The sequence below is a fragment of the Trichoplusia ni genome, chromosome 11 (genome assembly GCF_003590095.1).
Source record: "Trichoplusia ni isolate ovarian cell line Hi5 chromosome 11, tn1, whole genome shotgun sequence".
In the NCBI taxonomy this organism is placed as follows: Eukaryota; Metazoa; Arthropoda; class Insecta; order Lepidoptera; family Noctuidae; genus Trichoplusia; species Trichoplusia ni.
Genome location: NC_039488.1, coordinates 9202615 through 9223562, shown reverse-complemented (window position 1 = coordinate 9223562; position 20948 = coordinate 9202615). Strand labels below are relative to the sequence as shown.

The following is a 20948-nucleotide window of genomic DNA, read 5'->3' as shown; positions in this document are numbered from 1 at the left end:
TACAGACATTAAATGATACTGGCTTTTCTTTATTGTTTGTGGTTGCGTGACCCAGAAAATAACAATTAAATGTAACTTGGATGCGAGTTATATGAGTTCTTAGTTATATCTGCGAGAACTTCTTCAATGTCGTAACACTGGTGATGCAGAAATATTATAAGTATGTTGGTCTTACCCGTGTTCCGGAATGCAGTGCTTGTACTTTTCTCTTTTCATTTCCACGCGTTTGTTTAAAAAAGTCGGCGCGTTTCACTGTCCATTTCACAACGCACTGGCACGGGGCACACTGTACTATTCATTACATAAACACCAACTTATTATCACCTGGACAGATTCACCGGTTTCCCAAGTCCCATGACGCTGCGGCCTGCAACAAACAACAGAGATTAGCATCGTTAAGGAATCCTATAGTGGGAGTAATCACGCGGTACCGTGTGGGCTACATGCAATAGGTTTGGTATGACAACTAAGAACACCTTAATTAATGGAATTTACCATGATAATGTAACGTAATGATGTTGTCAGTTGTCACGTATCAAATTATTAAGCAATGTACTGTTTATCTTTTTCATGTCCTACAAGGAGACGCATTTTGAATGTTTGAAAAAAGGTGTTTGTTAATGGCAATAACATTTAGAAATAATCATTCATTACTGAGGTAGGAAAAAAGGTGTTTGTTAATGGCAATAACATTTAGAAATAATCATTCATTATTGAGGTAGTAAGTCTAGAAAACATTGTAAATGTGCAATAATCTCATACACATTAGCTCCATCTTGTAAGATCTTCCCAATCCTTTATGTTTATCTTTATGAATCAGAAATTAAAGTATATTACGCTGCAAATACATTTAAAAGTAATTAGAATAGATTTACAGAAATACGAGATATATAAAAAATACTTTCGCAATTTTTGCGATAGTCAGCAGGTATTATTAAGTCTGATGCCTGTCTCTAGAATCTCGTATCGTTATCGCTAGATCGATTGTTCTCGGACGATATTAATCGATTATCTTAATGTTATATTGTACTACATTTAGGTATTCGAGAGGTTGTTAACGTACACATTGTCGTGCCTTTTGCAATGTCTTAGTTTTTCGCAACTGGCAACGATCATTTAGAAGGATAATAAATTGCAAAACTGCGATATATTTGAACTAACATTATGAGTACTAAATGTGCTTCATGTATTGTGCATTAGAGCAAAATAACTGCATTTCTGTTATAACATTCTGTTCTAATAGTCTAACACGAAATTCTGACATTTAAACGTTAAATATGAATTTTATGCAAAATGCTGGTTGGGGCTTAAAACTTTCCATAGCCTAGTCATAGCTGTTTCTGTTTTTGTTGGTGCAAAATAGATTGTTTCATGCTTGTGCATGCGTATAACGAACTTTTTATCGATCATTCTAGATCACGACGAGCAAAACACGTCGCTGGCAGCGGCGAGACTGGGTCGTGAGAAATGTGCGCTTATGTCTCACTGCTACCAGTAAACATTCCACTCAGCTTTACATAGCGCGCGTGTACAACAGAATAGCAAATTTAAAGGCATTAATCCTACTGGTATTATAAACTCGAAAGTGACATGAGTATCACTCAAAACTACTCAACGAAAACTACTAGAACTCTATGAAATTATCACATAAATTGATTGTGGTCTGATATAGCACATAGGGTGCTCAATATTTGCCCTAATTAACAGAATTATGCTTTAGGTACCGCAATAAACAACATCCACGCTGGAGGAGCCGCGGGTGACCGCCAGTATAATTTTAATTATAAAAAATAAATAAATTCATAGGATATAGACATTTTATGTTTCCACAGAATAAAATTCTAATAGAGGTTCCTATGTTGACATTGACATAAAACTTGTAGCTTGTATCATACTTAAGGAAAACTGATAAAATAATTAGTACCATACTATATACATCGGGCTACTATAAATCCTGTAAATTAAAATATTCATTGCAGTTACCATAAAATTAACATGTCATATAATTTAACGGCGCATAATTTAATAAAATAATTAAGTAAATAGATATTATTATTCAATGTATTTTGCGTTCTAATCCTTGGCGAGTATCCTTTATCCTAATTGCGGGCTCTATTTATAGCTAAAATTTTATCTGTGTTGCGAAATACGGCCTTCGCATTCGAGTCCTGCGTTGTGGACAATCACTCGAGACTGTAATTACTCATTACGCTAATGGATCTTCGATCGTGGTATTGGTGGCTGGTGGCTTTGTCACGAGCGCTCACGATTCGATAACACGAGTGTCTCGTACCCATCGCTGTCAGCCAAGATTTACGGAGGGAACCCGATTGTATTGAAGATAGATTTATGTTTCTGTTATGTGGAACACTTAGTGTGTTTAGATTCTTAGCGATAATTAGCAGTGCTATTCATTTTTTTCTAGATTTATAGGGTCTTCACACACTATATCTATTCCAGGATTGTTAATGGTAAATACGGTTTTTATTAATAGTTGTATATGGGTGCACGCGAATTTGAAGATATTTGTCAATTTTATTGTATGTCCAATTGTCCCCGGGCGAATATGGGTTACATATGTAGAAGCATGAGCTTCGGGAAGCTTTAATTATATTTAATATAAAAACGTTCTTGAATACAATTCTGAAGCTAAACCAAAGACCATTCAAATGAATAACATTTATAATACAAATACTACGAAGAAAACATTTGTAAACAAAAATAATTGAATAACCCAAGCAATATTTATTGTTGTATTCTCGTATGATACATGTTCAATTAGCGGAACAAATAGCGCGTTGATTGTGCTGAGCTGAAGGACGCTGCCAATGGCGGTATGCCCTTTGGCCATCACATTTGAGTGCTAAGCTTTTAAAGTTGTGCAACGTCATGCTGTTTATTTTCCACGGACTTCAATCCGAATTATGATCTGTCTAGGTAATTACCTATAGTACTGTTTGGGCTATTTTATAGGTCCTTACAAATGCCTCTTAACATTTTGTTGAATGGTAGTTGATAGACAATACTAATAAGAGGTTTCAGGTAATTTTCTTGGGCTTGGTATTATAAAGTTATAAGTTGAATAGAAATTGTATGCTTTGGCGCCGCTTATAAATGTCTTGGTAACGATATTAGTTAACTATGTTTATGTGTTAATACCAGTTATAGAGCTAGAATACATAACTTTATGTCTCTCTGTGTGTGAGTTAACGCCTCATTTTGATAACTTATGTTTTAGTATTCTATTTAACATATCAATAAACATTTCCTTAATTATGAAATATTATATTTGTTAAAGAATAAATACGAATTTATGGAATTGCAAGTGTAATTTCTACAAATGGCCCATCCAATAACATTGTATTGTTTAATTTAACCGGCTCAGTCTATTCGCATTATTTATTACTAGCTGTTGCCCGCGACTTCGTCCCCGTGGGTAGAAGAAGATGTAAGTTATGATTTATACCCGTCCTGTTTTTTTTTCACATTTTCCATTGTATATTCGCTCCTATTAGTCGCAACGTGATGGTTTATAGCCTAAAGCCTACCTCGATTAATTGTCTATTCAACACAAAAATAATTTTTCAATTTAGACCAGTAGTTCCTGAGATTAGCGCGTTCAAACAAACAAACAAACAAACTCTTCAGCTTTATATATTAGTATAGAAGTATAGATTACATTAGTATTTGCTAATGGTATTATGTAGGTAAAATATTAATAATATATCGACTATAACGAAATAATGCTATTTGTATATAATACTTATGCTATACAATTATATGTGAATACTTACCTACTTCATTTCATTTCAACTAAAACATCGGTTAGATAAGTTATTTGCTATATTGCTGAATTTTCCTGGTACTTGCATATCCGGTGTCTTGTCAAGTAAGTTAGTAACTTGAAAACTAAACGTCTAACGACTTTTTTGCGACAGCTAGCTCTTAATCAAATTCTGAGCTATCCGAGATAAACATTTATGGGGCTGACAAGTACAGAATAAATTACTTGTCTTTCGAAACGAGACTCTATGTAACATTTTTAAGTAGGATTACTTAAGTTACACAGTTTTGAGAAGGACGTACAAATTAACATGTGATAAAAGTAAACAAGAGGAAAATGGGAATGCTAACACGGTGACAGTGACATCTGCGCCATACCCACTCGTGATATTTGCGCAAGACTGGTCAAACATCGATCAGTCGACCTTGCCCGAAATTCTTCTTTGAACACTGGCGTCACCCTTTCCATTATAGTTGGCTTTATTGAAATAACCACATTCCGTGCACAATATTAGTTTGCCAGATGTTAGGAACGTATTCACCTGAGACTTCTTTTATCCTTTGTTTTTATAAACGACTTCCGCGCGGTTTCACAAATATTCAAGTCCAAGCTCAAAGATTTAAAAACACACTTCATTGATCACACAAAATGCTAGTTCTACGCTTGGATCGAACCCACGACACGTCGCGTTCACTGAGTTTGGCGTGGTGACCTCAACCTCTCGGCTATCCGTGCAGTGTTCTATCTACCACCATTTTTGCCTATACATAAATGGATTGGGAAATCTAATGACGTAAACAACTTGTCAGAGCGTTGTACGAAATCTGACGTAGAGGATGAATAGCATGATTAAGCCTTTGAGGTGTACAATGCGTTGAGTTTGTGCAAAAAATGTAACCTCGACCAGTGACATTGTAGATTGCATGAATCAGATTGACGATGTCTTATCTATAGCTTATGTGACTTATATATACTATTAACGCGACACAGGGGTTTTGTCCGACTCAGCATGTTGTTTGTAGATTCATAATCAATTTGTCTCAGACCATTAATGTATTCATAGATTAATGTTGTCTATGATTAACTTACAGATACAAAATGTCAAGTTATTTCAAAGTAAATTGAGTTAGGGATTTATATGTATTTCATAATTTGACCCGCAGTTTAAGATTTTGTACAAATATACTTTGCTCTTGGCAGTATCTGTATTTATTTTGTCTATATTGTTTAGGTATGTTACAATACTCCTTTGTTTTCAATAAATGAATTGAATTTGTTACTGAGCAAGATTTAATTATATTTATTTGAGAAATCAAAGGTATTGAAATAATTTACTAAATTCAAGTTGAAATATTTTGTGACGTTAAGGTCCAAATTATTCTGTAGTACAATCGGAGCTCAAATTACTTCGGTACACACCATAACTTATTTCCATTATGCCCGTTTATTTAATAGACATTATTCTGTTTGAATTTCTAATAGCTGAATTGCAAAACCTATCTGAATTATTGAGCAAATTTATTAAACGCAAACCAGGGCCCTGCCTTAGTCTGAAAATATTCTTATGCCGCAAGAATAATTATATAAAATATCAGTGGTGTCAGTATGTACTTAGTATACAAGTACCTAGACGTACCTACGTGTGAAACTATATCACATTGTGTTTACAGCACACGAACCAGGAGGTTCTGTGTGAACAGTCTGCCTGCGCATGCACAATGGCTGGCTAGTCACGCGTTCTCTCCACACTATTGTTAAAGAGATTTGATCATAAAAACAATTTACAATCAGCTGTCGAGGTCGCCTATGTACAAAGTTACTGGCGACCCCCTAACTACGTCCGCGTTATTAAAAAATGACCTCCATTCAAATGTCTTGTCTTCTCAATGAGTTTATTATGTTTAGTTTTCAACAGACTCTTGTTAACTTGACTTCTTTATAGAAGACGTGTCACTTACATGAATTTCTAGTTCAAACTGCGAATATTCCAATTGCCCGTTCAAGTACTTAGAAGAAATGAAGTCGCTTTAAATGATCTTTATGTGATAATAAATTATGCTTTGATTAAGTATTTGGTGCTAATGAGTGCTATTATATATTGGTACAAATGTTTCGTCAAACATTTTCTTTTAACTGAGTCGCCACGGGCATTAGGCGGACAGCTGGGTTGTCATAATATAAAGAGATATAAATAGGCTTATCTATTAATTAATTGTGCGGGCGGCATACCAAATCACCTCCTAGAAGTATTTGTATTGTGAAATTACTAATGAGGCTAATAGCACGGTAAACGGTGACTGCTGATAAAGTTAGCTGGTAGTTATTTAATGTCAAGATCACGTTTTTTGTGTCAGCTGTTTTTCATGCACATATATGTTTTGTTTCTCTATGAGTTATGGATAAAATACTAATATTATTCCTATATGTGATAACCGACAAACTTAGTCAGAGCTGGATCAATCGAGAGTATTTAAAAGTTGGTGAGACCCTTGCGTACTTACGTCACTCAACTTTAACCGAATACAGTTAGGATGAATATTTTTTGTTTTTGACCTAGTATTGTAGTACACCCCAAACTATTGAATGTTACCCATTTTAGCAGCGGTATTATAGTCCAGTAAGTGACTTGTTGGTATGTGGGACGAAACAGGTAAACCAACTTAATGTTAATCAATTATATAGTAAAAATCTGTTCTAGCTACTCCGCATAATACGAAGAACAATGGTTCCAGCACTTGAAATAATTCCCAAAACATGTTCTTCCCACGTTAACTAAGTGATAGATTATAGAAAGGCAGACTCTAAACCACAGTCACGCTGTTTTCAATTTAATTGGCTAAAGAAACGTAGACATAGTTAATGATAGCTTATAAATAACTTTCACACGAGAAAAAAAAACGGTGCGAATATTCGATAACTGTGATTTGGTAAACATAGTTTCAAATAGCTCTGCCTACGTGCCTAGCCATTATCTAGCTCATATTTCATACTTCTGTCGTACGAGGAAATGCTTCATAAACTTGGTTCAATAACCGCTTCTATTACACCTAACTGAGCTGTTATATCATTTTGAAATAAATGAACTATAATGTGTGTAGTTTACTTTTTGTTTTCGCTTCGAAAATTATATTGTTTAGGAGTTCGGAATAAGCGCACACGATAGAGGAAGTTCCGGTAAAAACTAATTAGGAAGAACCATTTGAAATACTAGTATTTTTGTAAATGTTAGTATTTAAATTGATATTTTCTTATGGCTGACATCATAAATTCAACATTCTGTATTTTAATACTACAGTAAATTTACCCGCATTGTCACTATATGTAACTGGGTTGTCGCTATCTGTTGAATATTATTACATACTTACAAAAGTCACGTCTGTTTTAAAGAGATTGGCAGACCAAAAGTGTATGTTATTAAAGGTCTCAATTCAGATATCTCGTTCTATTGAATATTGCTTGAAGTTAGACTTACAACGCACAGATAGCCGAGTGGTGTGGTGTCGACGCGGGTTCAATCCTTGAGTAGGATAAACATGCGCGTGGTCCACGAATGCTTGTTCTGCGACTGGCTGTGCAAAATAACATTTTATATGAAAATTATTTGTGTAATATTTTTCCTTTAGTTTCCACATCGTTTGCAACCTCAAATTACTGACATTTGTATGTTATCTGCAATTAGCAGTACTTTCAAGGTATATTGAGAAACAAAACGTTATGAACTTAGCTTATATGCATAGTGGATATTATCGTTAATCTAACGTGTGTCTCGTTCTTGAGATTTCTTTTTTAATATTTATAAAAGAAAAATATGGCAACATTTTAGCACATCTTGCTTGCATTCTACATTTAGAATATTTACATAACTGCACGAACCTTGTCACGCCAAATTATTAGATCAGAATTGCATGTGCGTTAACCATTCGGATGGAAAATAAATCTTTTTTTTATTTCACACTTACAACCGTGTGCAAATAGGTGTTACATCTTTTTTCTTGCTCTAAACACGCACGATCCAACTATGTTAGCTCGGACACTTCCATTTTGTTAAACGTTTACTGTAATATTTAATAACAGCAATTATGCTGCAGTTATAGTATTCAATGAAATATTTCAAGTTGAGACAGCTGTGCTTGGGAACTGGTATATCGGGCACTACCGGTTGCGGCTGCGGCCCGCACTAGCTCTTTTAAACAGGGCCCCAATTCTGCTATTTACAATGGCCGATGAAATTTGGCTTAAAATGTCATTTTTCGTGTTCTTCTACACAATTATTGGATATTCAGTACGAGACAGTACCCTCACGATCAATACAATTAACTTCCAATTATTGTATTAGCAAAATGCTTATGAGAATACGATTTTTTTCAAATTTAATAAAATTGTCATTCATTTATCAATCATTGTAAATAGCAGAATAGGGGCCCAGTCTTAGGCCAAAACTTTCCGTGTTATTCAAGCCGTCATATTGTACGTTCGTAATATCCTTGACTTTATACTTATTTTTGCATTAATAATTTTAATTATTTGTCTCAATATTTGCTTAATGTCTTTTGCTTGTACCGTTTTTTCAGATTTACAATTACCTCTGTATCTTTAAGGCACTTTATAAGAGAAAGATGATTGATTTATAATAAAACATCGTTGTCTTTTAACTTGTTATAGATGTGTAGTTTCTTGTATGTAAACATTGTCTTATTGCCAAAGAATAATTACAGAGTAGACTGTGTTTAAGGTTAAGAATAGATATTATTTGATTCGGCCAGGACTGAAAAATGTATCGTTATAATTACTGGGTGCATTGTGTTCATTTGTCTATGACAAATTCAGTTGCGTAGGTATCGCAGGCCTTAGGCTCCGTTACGACAGTGTCGAACTGATAGCATTCTTACAAAACGGACCACAGAGTAGATCTAATCGGGTCTGTCGCATAAGTTACAACATTACACTTCGATTAAATCATATTAGCTTCGGTTGCGGTCAGTTCGGATTGACACGCTCTTGATGTGAACTAAATTACCTATCGCCTTAAACCATGATTTTGATATTTAACCGTCATGACGCCCTGTTTTTGCTGTGGTATCAAATAGTCTTGTTACGTCGGACAGTCCTACTTTGATCATGTATAATGTGTTATATCTATATGCAAAAAAACAAAGCTATTATTAACTCATTTGAAATCCAGCTTCATCACCACGTTGAGAACTGATTTATCTACGAACTCTTAAGTGAACGACAATTAAGTATAATTGCCTCCTTTTATAGACTTAAGTGAAGTGCAATAGATCATAAATGATTATAGCTCCGCTTCAAGTACGAGTAATCGTAAATTACATGCTTATTGCCACAATAATATGAACCGGGACAACAATTGTAAAATTTAAACAAGAACTGCCGTAAATTGTTTTAATTGAGGACAAGGATGTCGAGCTGGGGCCGCGGCGTGCGACTGTGACCGCAGCACCATGCACAGATATAATAGATCGTATTCACCTGCCGAGATCGGCGACCCGATGCCCTTGCGGAGTATCCCTGTGACGTCACTGCCGAGCACGTTAGGTGGACTTCCGACCGGATTAGTTTAGCACATCACTACCACTAGGAAATGTGTCGCGTTGCGAAACTCCGGAGGTCGCCGGCAGAGAGCGCCGCCGCCGCGCGATCACTGAAAACTAAACCCGCGCTCAGTGTCGCGCGCCACGCAGCGAGCGCGGCGCAGCGGCGTCGCAAGCGCACAGCTGCGACGAAAGCGCGTTAGAAAGGGACGACTAGTCGTTTCTTTCTTTTTAGCCGGCATCGATAAATAATAACTTTCATATTGACGCCTGATAGCCAGTCAAGAAACCGTGAGGCTGGATGTTCTATAATTAACAATTTGTTTGAAAATTAGCGATCCTATTTTCAAAGCCTGAACGCGTAATTGTATTCTACTATATATTTTTATCATAAGTGCAATTACTAAAAATTGCTACATAATAACTAAGCTTGCAGCATATTTCAAAAGTGAACTAGGAGCAGTAATAAAATAGTAATTTTCAATAGCTTCCTACTACAAGAATGTATAATCAGGAAATAGGTGAGGTTTATCAGCTGCGTACGCGCACCCGTGCGGAACGCCCGCCGCCCGCCTCGCCGCCGTTGATTTTCCGCTAACTTTTCACTCTCCACACGTAACGGGTCGCGGATGTCAGCACTTAGTGTACAATCATACAATGTACAGTCTAGACTGCATAGTTATGTAAATACAAGTCTAATCCTAAATACCACATTATTATATCATTATTAGTCGGATGTATGACAGGTTATGTTATTATGTTATGTTCGTAATTATCTAGTCTTGTCGTTCGTTAAAGATTGTTGAAAAAAAAATATCAAAATACAAGGTATTTTTGTGTTACGTTAATGTTTACTATTTTCTACAAATATTGAGTACATTTTCACGTTTAATCGGGGCAAAATTGCATTTCAAACATTTACCCAATCAAGTCCTGCCAGAAATGAACATATAAATATTATTGAATGTTTTTATTTCTTATTTTGTCAAAGGTCACAGCCACCTTAAACTATTCGATTTAATTTGCATGAATTTTAAAATAAATTGTTCTGAATTATATAAGAGATTCAAGGAAACAGAGCGTGTGGTTTATGTGTTAAGTCACGGACCGTTCGTTTTGTTTGCACATTCCATTAACTGAGTAAATTGTTACACTCAACGATTTCGAAGATAAAACGCGAGTGATTAACGGAATTATAAAAAATGCGACGTTACGAAACTCTTTTGAATTGTAAGTGCGGGATGTATTCTTTGTTGTTTTGAATCACTCGTTTGTTTTGTGTACTGCAAACAAAACAGGCGAGTGATTGAAAACGAAGTTGTGTATTTGAATCGTAACCGAGACGAGTTCTTATTTCTGGTAACGATATTTATTATATCCACTTATCCTTAGATCTCGCATAATGTATCATAGGCGCTACTTCTTTTTTATTATCAAAGGAGACAAATACGCACATGTTAATAACGTTTCCATTAATGTTATTCGACCTTAATTGAATAACAGCGTTTTACGAATTTTATTATAATAAAATAAGTATAAATCTTTGTCCTACTGCGAATCAAACTCTTCCCTCTCTGAGGCATGTTTGTGCTCAATTAAAGGCATAATAAAATTTATGGTGTAAGTAAAGATGTCGAGAACTTCGCAATCGAGTTAAAGGTTTATATTTTGCATACAATGGTAATGTCTCTATGTAAACTGTGTGTTGTTGGTTCGCCTTCATGAGGGCATGGCGCAATGTGTTGTACATTTACGTATTCGTGATGTTAATATGATTGATGAGACTAAGTTTACTCAAACAAACACTAACGCGCCTATATTGAGTAACGCCGACAAGGATTCATAAATACGTATCGAATATTGTAGGTATTATTCATTTAAATGATGCCTCCGATTGCAGTCAATAACTTTAGTTTAATCGTCAATTCTGACAGATCCAATTATTTGCAACATGTTCAATTTCTATACGTAACAGAACACTTAATAGGTTAGAGGTCGAGCTGTTTATTGTTATGATAAAGAACCTTGTGTTTGATTTGATTTTACTACAACCTTTTGTGTGAAACGCCCGTAGGCTGTGAAAGTGAGTTAATTCATGCAACGTACATAATAATTGTGGTCATGATAGATATAGTTACCCCTCTAGTTGCTGTCAGTTTAATAGAACACTATGGCAGCAAGGAGGTTAGGTAACCGTGGGGACCGCTACTCCGGCCGTAATTAACAACAATTACGGAGATATCGTCTGCATAACGCACTGCTGACAACCTCTACTACCATAAATAATACCGCAGCGTGAAATTGTGCGTGACACGTTAATTTTTCAAGTTGTATTGCTTAAAAACTACGCAGAGAAATCTACATATAAGTGAGGTTACATAGGGCACCTTCGCGCGTTGAACTCTTTTATACGGAAGTTGTAAGTTTGAGGAAGCTATGACAAAATTTAGTAAAATATTAGTTTTGTGCTTCGGACGTAACTTACTATTATATTTCTTTGTCTTTCAACCCAGTTTTAAGCCATTAATCATTTTAATGACTCGTTACCGTAGTTTGTCTTATGTGCAATCTTTACTCTGTCATTTGTTTCGTGGAATATTAATAGTTGAGACCGTTACTTAAATGTGACGGGCGACATGATGATTATGGCTGTCTGCATTCGGTCACAACCTTTCATTAATGTAGACTACTTGTCCATGATTAGCGTGACTGATAACTAGCTGTGTATCAAATGTTAATAATAGTTACCATTGATTTATTTAATAATAGATGTCGTTAATCGTGAAGGTTGAACAAATTAGGACAGATCATTTGCCCTTTCCAAAAAGTATAGTACCGATAATGATTCAAACCAATTTTGACATATAATTTATTTGCTAAACCAATTTATTTAGAAAATATCAAAAATAATAAATGGTTTTCTATTTTACCTCGAAAATAAGTAATCATGAAACAGGTGCAGCTCTATCACAAAACATTAATTCGTAAAGCCTGCAATTTAAATGTGCTGTGGAATTATAGTTTGGAGTACTTCAGAGTGTATAACGACTGCCACTTAATTTTAAAGGCAGCATTTGTTTGAGAACATTATTTGAGTCTGCAGTTAAATGCAATGCGAGGTTTCAGAAATGAAGGGAGTGAACGTTACGCATCCCGGTGTGGCAACAACGACCTGCGAGTTGGCCGCAGCTGTGCAATATGATACACTAAGTTATGGCCTTAATTATCAGACCTCAGATTTGTTCGCACGAGCCGTTCAAAAATAATGACACACGGGCGTGAGCAACAGACAACTAATGTATAAAATATTTTTGCAAAACAAAAACGTACAACAGCCTTTTAATCAAAACTAACATTAAAATACAGACGAATTGGATGGTCCCCGTTTTGAAGTCAGTTCTGATTTCAGACCACCAAATATGATTGTTTCAACAATGAAAAACGATAAACGCTTAGTCGTAAAAAGTAAGTCTAAAAAGTTTTAACTAGAAAGCTTAATTTAGTAGAACTGGTACAAGGATATGTATGCATCTAATTCTAACATTGATTTTCAGTGCTTTGGGGCTTTATAAACTGATAGTATCTAAGTATTCGAAAGTGTTTGTAATGGGTTATTTCATTCTCTAAACTAAATTGGATGGTTATATGAAGTTCATTTTTGATATCTATGTTTTGTAAGCTGGTTCCGTTATTACTTTTTATTATTAGAGACTGTTAGAATTTAGATAAGGATTGTATTCTTCAGATTAAAATGGTACAGTAGTGAGTACTATTTTTTCTCACAAACATGGAAATATTCTGAAGTTTCTGCAGTATTTTCGTAATCGAAGATGTCAGTAATAAATAGTGTATTTCGTGCATAAGTTGTATCAAAACGCGTGCACGATGGCGCTCGGTGCGGTCGTGTGTCACGCGCCCGCAAGGCTATTGTCTGCTCCTTTTACTTTGAATTAAGAGCGAGGAGCCTCGAATTACAATCGTAAATATCCGACAACGACTTAACTCTGAGAGTGATCATACGACGATACTGTTATTGAATACGCGCTACTTTTGACTGTCGATTTCGGTGTAGCGTGCTATGATGCCTGACTAAGTCCAAGGTAATAGTTTGATCTAACAGCTATTTTTGTAATAAATAGGTTATCTGGTGATTAAGCGTTAATAGAGGTTACTATTGGTAAAGGATCAATTGAACAAAGGCTTTTTTAATGCAGAAAAACTAATAAAAATCTCTTCCTCATCATTTAACCAAAGATGGTATAGAAGGGAAAGTTTGAAAAGAAAACGAAATTCATATTTAAATATTTATTTACATTACAATCGATAATTATATAACACAATTTACACATTATTTACAATCCAGCTCTTTTAGAATACGGTTATATAAATAACACAATTTAGATCGCAATGAGTATTATAAACCCTAAAGTAACTATTTTATGATCTTTTGTACACTGAAATGCGCGATTGATGTCTTTGTACTACATCACCATACTGATTTATAAAAGCATAAAAAACTAAAAAATAAATAAAATTAATCTAAGATCATACTGGTATAACTAAGATATCCGTTTTCAACATCTAGGTATATGGTTAACAAATATTATTTAATTAAAAACAATATTGCACGTTTGTTAAAACGGACTAACTAATATTTCGTAAGTGATGTTACATTTAACAGAATGTAGGACGAAACAGCCAATCAATTCTTGACTAATTTCTCATTTTTAAATGCTCTGTGAGTTACATAAACGAGACTGTTAATGACTTTATTGCTTTGTGTGAGAAAATAATAGGACCTCCGAGGTAAATTGTTTTGTTGAAGTGACTTCATCGCTCCGTATAAGGAGCCTATTATTTTGGCTGGTTAAAAGGTTAACCACCTGAGTTTCTACGGCTATTGCACGGATGATATTTGATTGTAAGTTTACTCTCTTTCTTATTATGTTAAAACTTTTTTCCTTTGCGACATTAAAGGGTACAGTTCCTATTATATGTTAATTAATTAAATATAAAAGATATTTCACAAAAGGCAGTTGACATTTAAAATACTAAAAGTGCGTTACATAAGTTGGTAACTTTGTACATAGTTCAGGATCTAACGAACCCTAGCTATATGGTAACAGTTTTCCTATACATATTTTTTAACTTTAAATATACGATGCAAATAAATAAGGAATTAATAGCCAGATAATATGTTATCTGTAATTCGGAATGATTTATTGATCAAATCTATCTATGTACATCATTCCATAAGGTTCTTTTCTGGACAGCTAGGTCTCTTTGCAAAGATTTGATCAATAATTCAGAGTAATAAAAAAATATGATTTTCTATGTCCGTTGATTCTGTTCGGCCTACATTAGTTAACATCACTATAACATGTATGAACAAGACGTACTAGATGCAGCAGTCTATCCGAAGTTCTCGAAGTGGTGTATGAAGTAAGGCAGACGGCGCGTCCTGTTGACTTGCTCGCACGCCGACATCACGGACTTGGTGAGCGGCCGCGGACCGCACGAGAACACGCCGATCTTAGATACCTGAGTGATTTGGTATATAAATGTTTAGTTTTGAGAAACCAAAAGTTACGAGTGCCTACTAATGCTGGAGCTGGTTAATGGTAACATAAATATAGTTCGTTAGTGATCACAATCGGATCAATCTGAGGTTGACAACCTCAACTTACTTGGAATAATGATAAATAAGAGGCACTAAGAAAAAACTCCGCCGAAACGCATTAATATGCATTGGCATGAGGATTCAAGGGGACGAGAGGGAGGATTTATTAAAATATTGTCTATTTCGTTGATAAAAAATTATGCAATGCTTGATGAAGAATACCTCTACTATCTAGAGCCTCATGCAGCATTGTTTTAACATTTTTATGTGAATGGTGTAGGAATTAAATGTGCTAAACATTTTAGATAATATCTAATTAGACTGTTTATTTTTAAGATAATACCATAAAATGATATTGTCTCAGTATCTAAATGAGATTACTTACGTAACTATGTTTCTTCTGAACAAACTTGAGGAAGGAGGACATATCGGGCCTTCCGAAGTGGTTCACAGCTTTCAAACCGGTGAACATTGACGTCCTCGACAAACGCTGGAAGTGGTTTTCGCAGATATACTATGGACAAATTTAATGTAAAGTTAGTGTTAGTGTATGAATATAAAAAGAAAACAGTGGCAATAGAGGTGCCCAATGAAGAAGATTTCTCTTTGTTCAAAATGTTAAACCGATACAATATCCAAGATTTTTTATTGGTCTAAAAATAATAGTATTTGAAACCTGATAAAGATGCTATCGTACTTGAGTAACACATGTTACGTCTAGATAACTCCCTAAGCTAAATAAAAGAATATTGCTACATTACCAGCATGGTGGTCCTAAGGTCAAACTTGTGGAAGAACTGCGTGATGAAGATGTGTATCTCCAGCACGTTGGTGACGTCCTTCCGCTCCACGTCACGCAGGACATCGATGAACCACTCGAAGTGTTTATGTGAAGGACATATCCAGAGGAAGTACACCTGGACAATGGAAGAGGAATGTAAGAATTTGGAAAGAACTTATGTAGCATATTTAGCTAATCCCAGACATTTTTTGGTTTGACTGGTATCATAGTCATGAGCTTAAGTTGTTTAACTCAACCCTTTCCAGGGGACACATACTCAACTAACCCATTTTTTAGCTCATGCATAAATAAACCTTTCAAAATTTCTTAAAGAGTATTAAACATGCAAAAAAAAAAAATAGAATGAAAATGTGCAGTTAAAATCTGATGGTAGATTGTGATGTGCATATTTTTAAGTTAACTAAAAAGTTTCATTTATATTAAAGTTTTATTAGGAACCTTTAAATGGGATGATTATGTACAAACAAAGGCCTACTGTACTTAAGACACTTCAGAAGTTTAGTAATGAAGTTGGCACATGTCCATTTAATAGCATGTCAAGCTGAAGACAAAAAACGGATGTGGCGTCATGTAAATCATCAATGCATGCTAATGCACTTCAGCGGTTTTGTTTAATTTCCATTTAGAACCTGATTCACTAAGGAAATAATACAAAGCTAGTCTTTCATGTAAATCTATTGTCTTTTCGTTTAAAGGTTTCATAAAATTGCATTTTGCATAATATCTATTCTTACATTATTTGCAGAGATAAGAAAGATAGCAATTTGGAGATGTCATCACTATTGTTTGGTTTCCAAAAGGGAGTAAACAATGTAGGACAATGTTGTAAGCAGAGAGGTTTGAAAGAATCGTGCGTAACTTAATCGTGTTCAATTGTAATAATTTTTGATTGTTTTCTTTTTTTGACATTGTGAATTAATTCAATAAAACGATTTCAAAATTCATGTCACCATTTTGTAATCCAGATTAGATTGTTGTTTAAAACCAATATCGGGTTATTTCACGGTGTATTGCCAGACAAAACATTTCGTTACTTGTACAAAATCATTTTTTAAATTATTATTTGGTTAGCGATTATTTATATCTTTTAACACTATATGTTATTAAGCATGTTCTATCGAGAGGCTTTAATCATCCGAGCTTAAGCTTTTCGAGGAAAATAAAGATAGGTAGGTACATTTAAAGTTTAAATAAAGTAGCTTTTCTGGTTAATATCTAGCATTTTCTGGTTAGAAAGTTCAGGGGAGAGAAAAGCAAAATTCCAGTAGTGAAATGGGATAGTATTTTAGCAGGGCTGCTGAAATGATGTAGGTATGGTACCTTCTTGCAGGCGACGCCGGAGTATCTGTTGGTGGAGGTGCCGAACACGAGGTCGTTGAGGATGGAGGCGTAGGGCGTGACGCCGATACCGCCGCCCACCATCACCGCCACCTCGAACTTGTACCAGTCCTGGTTGCCGCCGCCGAACGGACCCTGGATCCTAAACACGACAATGAAGGCTTATTAATATTGTATATCCAATACATAGATCTCTTTTATGTTAAAGTATTACATTCATAAAAAAATATGACACACATACACTGTACCTATCTTGCAAAATCAAAGCAACGAACATTTTTAAGTACATACTTGCTAACAACTCGACGACTTCAGCGTTCTCAAAAAAGAATGTAAAAGTGATGATATATCGTACTTCCAGAATAAATGATTTCTTTTCTACGGTTCTTATTACGTACCTTATTTTAGGATGATCCTCAGGATTATAATTGCAAGGATCGAAGTAGTTTCTGAGCTTCCAGGTCCAGGGCCCCTGAGCCTTGATGTGGCACGACAGGAAGTTCTCGTGAGGGGCAGAGGTTAAGGTGAACGAGTGGAATTCTTCCTTCTTGAAGGTTGTGCAAGCAAGTCGCACCCATTGACCTGAGTATACAAAACTTTTGAGTACTTGTGCAGCTATTGACCTTAACCGGTACTGATTGGATAAGTTGTTTGTGATATAAGTTAGAAGTGTTATTATAATGATAATATTACCTGACAAATATTTAAGATTTGGTGGTCTGTAGAACTTTATTTTGATGACGTCAGATGGAAGCATTTCTGTTTCCAAGACGTCCAGGGCTAAGTACTTCGTACGTAGCGACACCACCTAAAATGAAGGAAATTATTTTCGTACATTCATAATTTTGATATTATTATTTAATTTTATTAAGGCTTTTTAAATTATTTCATTAAGGATTGAAAATTTTATCCGTAAGGATTGATTTTAATGTGTATGTTCTACATCTACTGAAGTAGGATAATGTCTGTTATGGATCAGTTTAATAAGCCTAATAATTTATTTTATTCAGTATTGCGTAAGAGACATTAAAGAGTATAACAACTTGTTGGAAACTAAAAAAAAAAGTTTTTTTTTAAGTTAAATTAGACCTTATCGAGAGTATAAATAATGGCAGGTCCGAGGAAGAAGATCCAGAAGCGCGGCGCGCCGGTGAGGCGGGCGAGCCCGTGCACGAGGCACAGCGCGTACAGCAGCACGTGCAGCGAGTGCGCGCGCCAGAACCACGGGTAGGCGCGCTTGCGGACCACCGGGTGCGCGAACACGAAGATCACGCACATTATCACGAACAGCAGCACGCCGCTTACGCCTGCCAACAAAAGGGTAGTACTATTAAACCGTTTACTGCATACACTGATAGAAATTTTAACTTTTAAATATCAACGTAAAGATATTTAAAATCTGCATATCAATTTTGTGATTAAAATGTTCATGCCCACATGTTTACCACTTGTGTGAGTTTAGTCTAAACGTTCAAAAAAGCTTTTAAAATAATATACGAAGAAGCACATACCATTTTTATGTACGGGAAATCATTTCAAATCATGCACGGCGGTTCATGTTAAGTCAGTAAAAGTTTAACTCTACCTCAGTGTCAGACTAGTGTCAGACTCCTCAGAGGCGGGGAGTCAGGAGGTAAATCCACCTAATAAAAAAACCTGTTTCAGAATTTGTCGTTTGAAATGTAAAAAATATTAATATGAATTACCAGTAACAGTTTGGAAGACCCAGTAGGTGATACCGGGCCTGAAGTCAGACGTGAAGTGAACTTCCTTAGTGAGACAGCGCAAGTTCTCGAGCGGCTGCGTGCTGACGTGGTAGAAGTTCACGAGGTGACCCGCCGTGTGCAGCAGCGAGAAGAAAAGAGCCGTGCAGGCGACTATCTTGTGGAACTGGATACTTGAGTCTAGTGGGATGTACTGCTGGATGCTGAACTCCTGAGGAAGAAGATAAATGGTAATTGGAATGGTATGATTTTGAATAAACTGAGAGAATTTGCTACAGTACAATAATGGGGGTGGCTAAGGTAATTCAAAGAACTTATTTTTAAAGAAGTACACGCTTGGCTTTCATCTGTAATCTTAATTTATGAAATAGTATCGATCCTGATTTAACTAAAGTTAGTATAAATTAGTATACCTGGAAGGAAAAATCTATAATACCTTTAGTTTCGTCAAGAGGTTCCTTGACATGGTCAGCAATAGTAAACTGTAGCAGAATGACAATGACGCAGCAGATCCTCTCGTTATAGCGATCCCGACGCCCATGATATGCCTTAAGTCCAAGTGTTCCGACATGAACGAGTAGTGCGCAAATCTTTCCACAAACAGCCCGATTGTGACGACGTAGAACACGAATAGGTAGAAGATGTTTTGCCTGTTTTCTTCTAAGAAAGTTGTCAGGTAGTCCCATTTCAATAGGATCCAGTGCCTGCAAACAACCCAGTCCTTTAAAGTATCATAGCTCGCAAATGGCAAATATCACCAAGTTCAAGTTTCATATTTTCAATTAGGTATTTCTTAATTTTTGGAAACAATTTAAAGTATTTCCTAAAGTTGGTGTTCACCTACCGTGATTGTTCCATGGACGGTTCAATATGAAAGCTGGTCATTCGAGCTACATTAGTAGATGTATCGAGGAAGTTCTGTTTAGCACCCTTGCAGTCCAACCCAATAGCTACAAATTCTCCTTTGTATTCCTTCATCATTACTTTGAAATCTGAATATGTTAAGTGATCTTTGTGTTGGAGACCGGCATCCTATAATGATTAAAATATTTTATATAAAATAACACTCAGTTTTACTGCCGGCTTGGAAAATGCTTATTAAAATTTTTCCTTACAGAAAACATCCCGTCTATCAGTTCTGTAACGTGTTCATCTCTAAGGGATGTAGTTCTTGCGATTTCGACTAACGAACGTAACATCTCACTGAGCTCTCCTTTATCGATGACTCCATTACGGTCGTCATCACACATGTCGAAGATTATACGAAGCTTGTCTTCTGTAGCACCTCGAGAGAATAAGACTACGGTGTCCAAGAATTCCTGCGAATAAATTACTACTTTAAAGGCTAAGACTAAAACTAAGCTGACTAAAGATTATTTTTAGCCGTCACCAAAAAAAGTAATTAAGTTAAAACCGTGGTACCTGGAAAGAGATTCTTCCATCGCCATCCTTGTCGACAATGTTAAACATTTTTTTTACAAAGACAGCATCCGCCTTCATACCAAGCGCGCTAGCAAATTCGCTTTTCGATAATGACGTCCTCATAACAATAGACTGAAAGAATCAAATAATAAATTATTCACTCCCAAAAATCATATTGTTTGTTAGTCCATATTCGTTAGAATAGAGCTCTGCTTACCTCTGGGTCAGCATCTTCATTTCTTCGCCTTTTCTCGCCGGGAGCTAAACCAAATGTGATTGCGTAAGCTTCCCTGAAGAAATGTTCTAACTTTCTCTGTCTTCGTTCTCTAGTTTCTGCTGTTGCTAAGATTTGTTCTCGGTGTCCCTAAAAAAATAAGCTTTGTTTTTCAATCTAGTACACAACTTGAATTTGAAACCTCAAATATACCTTTGAAATAGAGCGAATCTATAATGTCTTACCTGAGTTAAATTAAGAGCTTTCTTATGTTGTGCCAAGAAGGTATCAAGTTTAACAAGAAACTTGCGCCTGGAGGCTATGGAGTCCATTTCAAGAACCAAATCATGTTCCCGTGGTGCGCGGATCAGGACCAACGGACGCTTGTTGGTTCTGCTTTCCTGCAAAATAATAATTTGTTATTAAAATGTGAACAAACATTCAAATCACGTGCAGAAAAACACCCAAGTATGGAAGAATCTTCTAAATGAA

The 20948-nt window shown here is 35.7% G+C and overlaps 2 protein-coding genes across 3 annotated transcripts in view; both read right to left on the bottom strand.

Annotated features, from left to right (window-relative positions):
- The window catches only part of LOC113498567 (dual oxidase maturation factor 1), a 51567-nt gene extending 42116 nt beyond the window's left edge, over positions 1 to 9451 (bottom strand). Inside the window, exons 1-2 of the mRNA XM_026878619.1 lie at positions 9275 to 9451; positions 176 to 367 (exon numbers count right to left, since the gene is read on the bottom strand). The gene's annotated coding sequence lies outside the window, so the exon portion shown is untranslated. The remainder of the gene's footprint in view (positions 1 to 175; positions 368 to 9274) is intronic.
- A 4903-nt stretch (positions 9452 to 14354) lies between these two features.
- The window catches only part of LOC113498966 (dual oxidase), a 40789-nt gene continuing 34195 nt past the window's right edge, over positions 14355 to 20948 (bottom strand). For both annotated transcript variants that reach the window (XM_026879240.1, XM_026879241.1), the window contains exons 16-29: positions 20702 to 20857; positions 20460 to 20606; positions 20243 to 20374; positions 19936 to 20139; positions 19665 to 19852; positions 19257 to 19524; positions 18803 to 19031; positions 18186 to 18403; positions 17790 to 17904; positions 17495 to 17678; positions 17079 to 17238; positions 15718 to 15873; positions 15342 to 15470; positions 14355 to 14877 (exon numbers count right to left, since the gene is read on the bottom strand). In XM_026879240.1, the coding sequence (XP_026735041.1) occupies positions 14749 to 14877; positions 15342 to 15470; positions 15718 to 15873; positions 17079 to 17238; positions 17495 to 17678; positions 17790 to 17904; positions 18186 to 18403; positions 18803 to 19031; positions 19257 to 19524; positions 19665 to 19852; positions 19936 to 20139; positions 20243 to 20374; positions 20460 to 20606; positions 20702 to 20857 (2415 nt within the window). In that variant the 3' untranslated portion in view covers positions 14355 to 14748. The remainder of the gene's footprint in view (positions 14878 to 15341; positions 15471 to 15717; positions 15874 to 17078; positions 17239 to 17494; positions 17679 to 17789; positions 17905 to 18185; positions 18404 to 18802; positions 19032 to 19256; positions 19525 to 19664; positions 19853 to 19935; positions 20140 to 20242; positions 20375 to 20459; positions 20607 to 20701; positions 20858 to 20948) is intronic.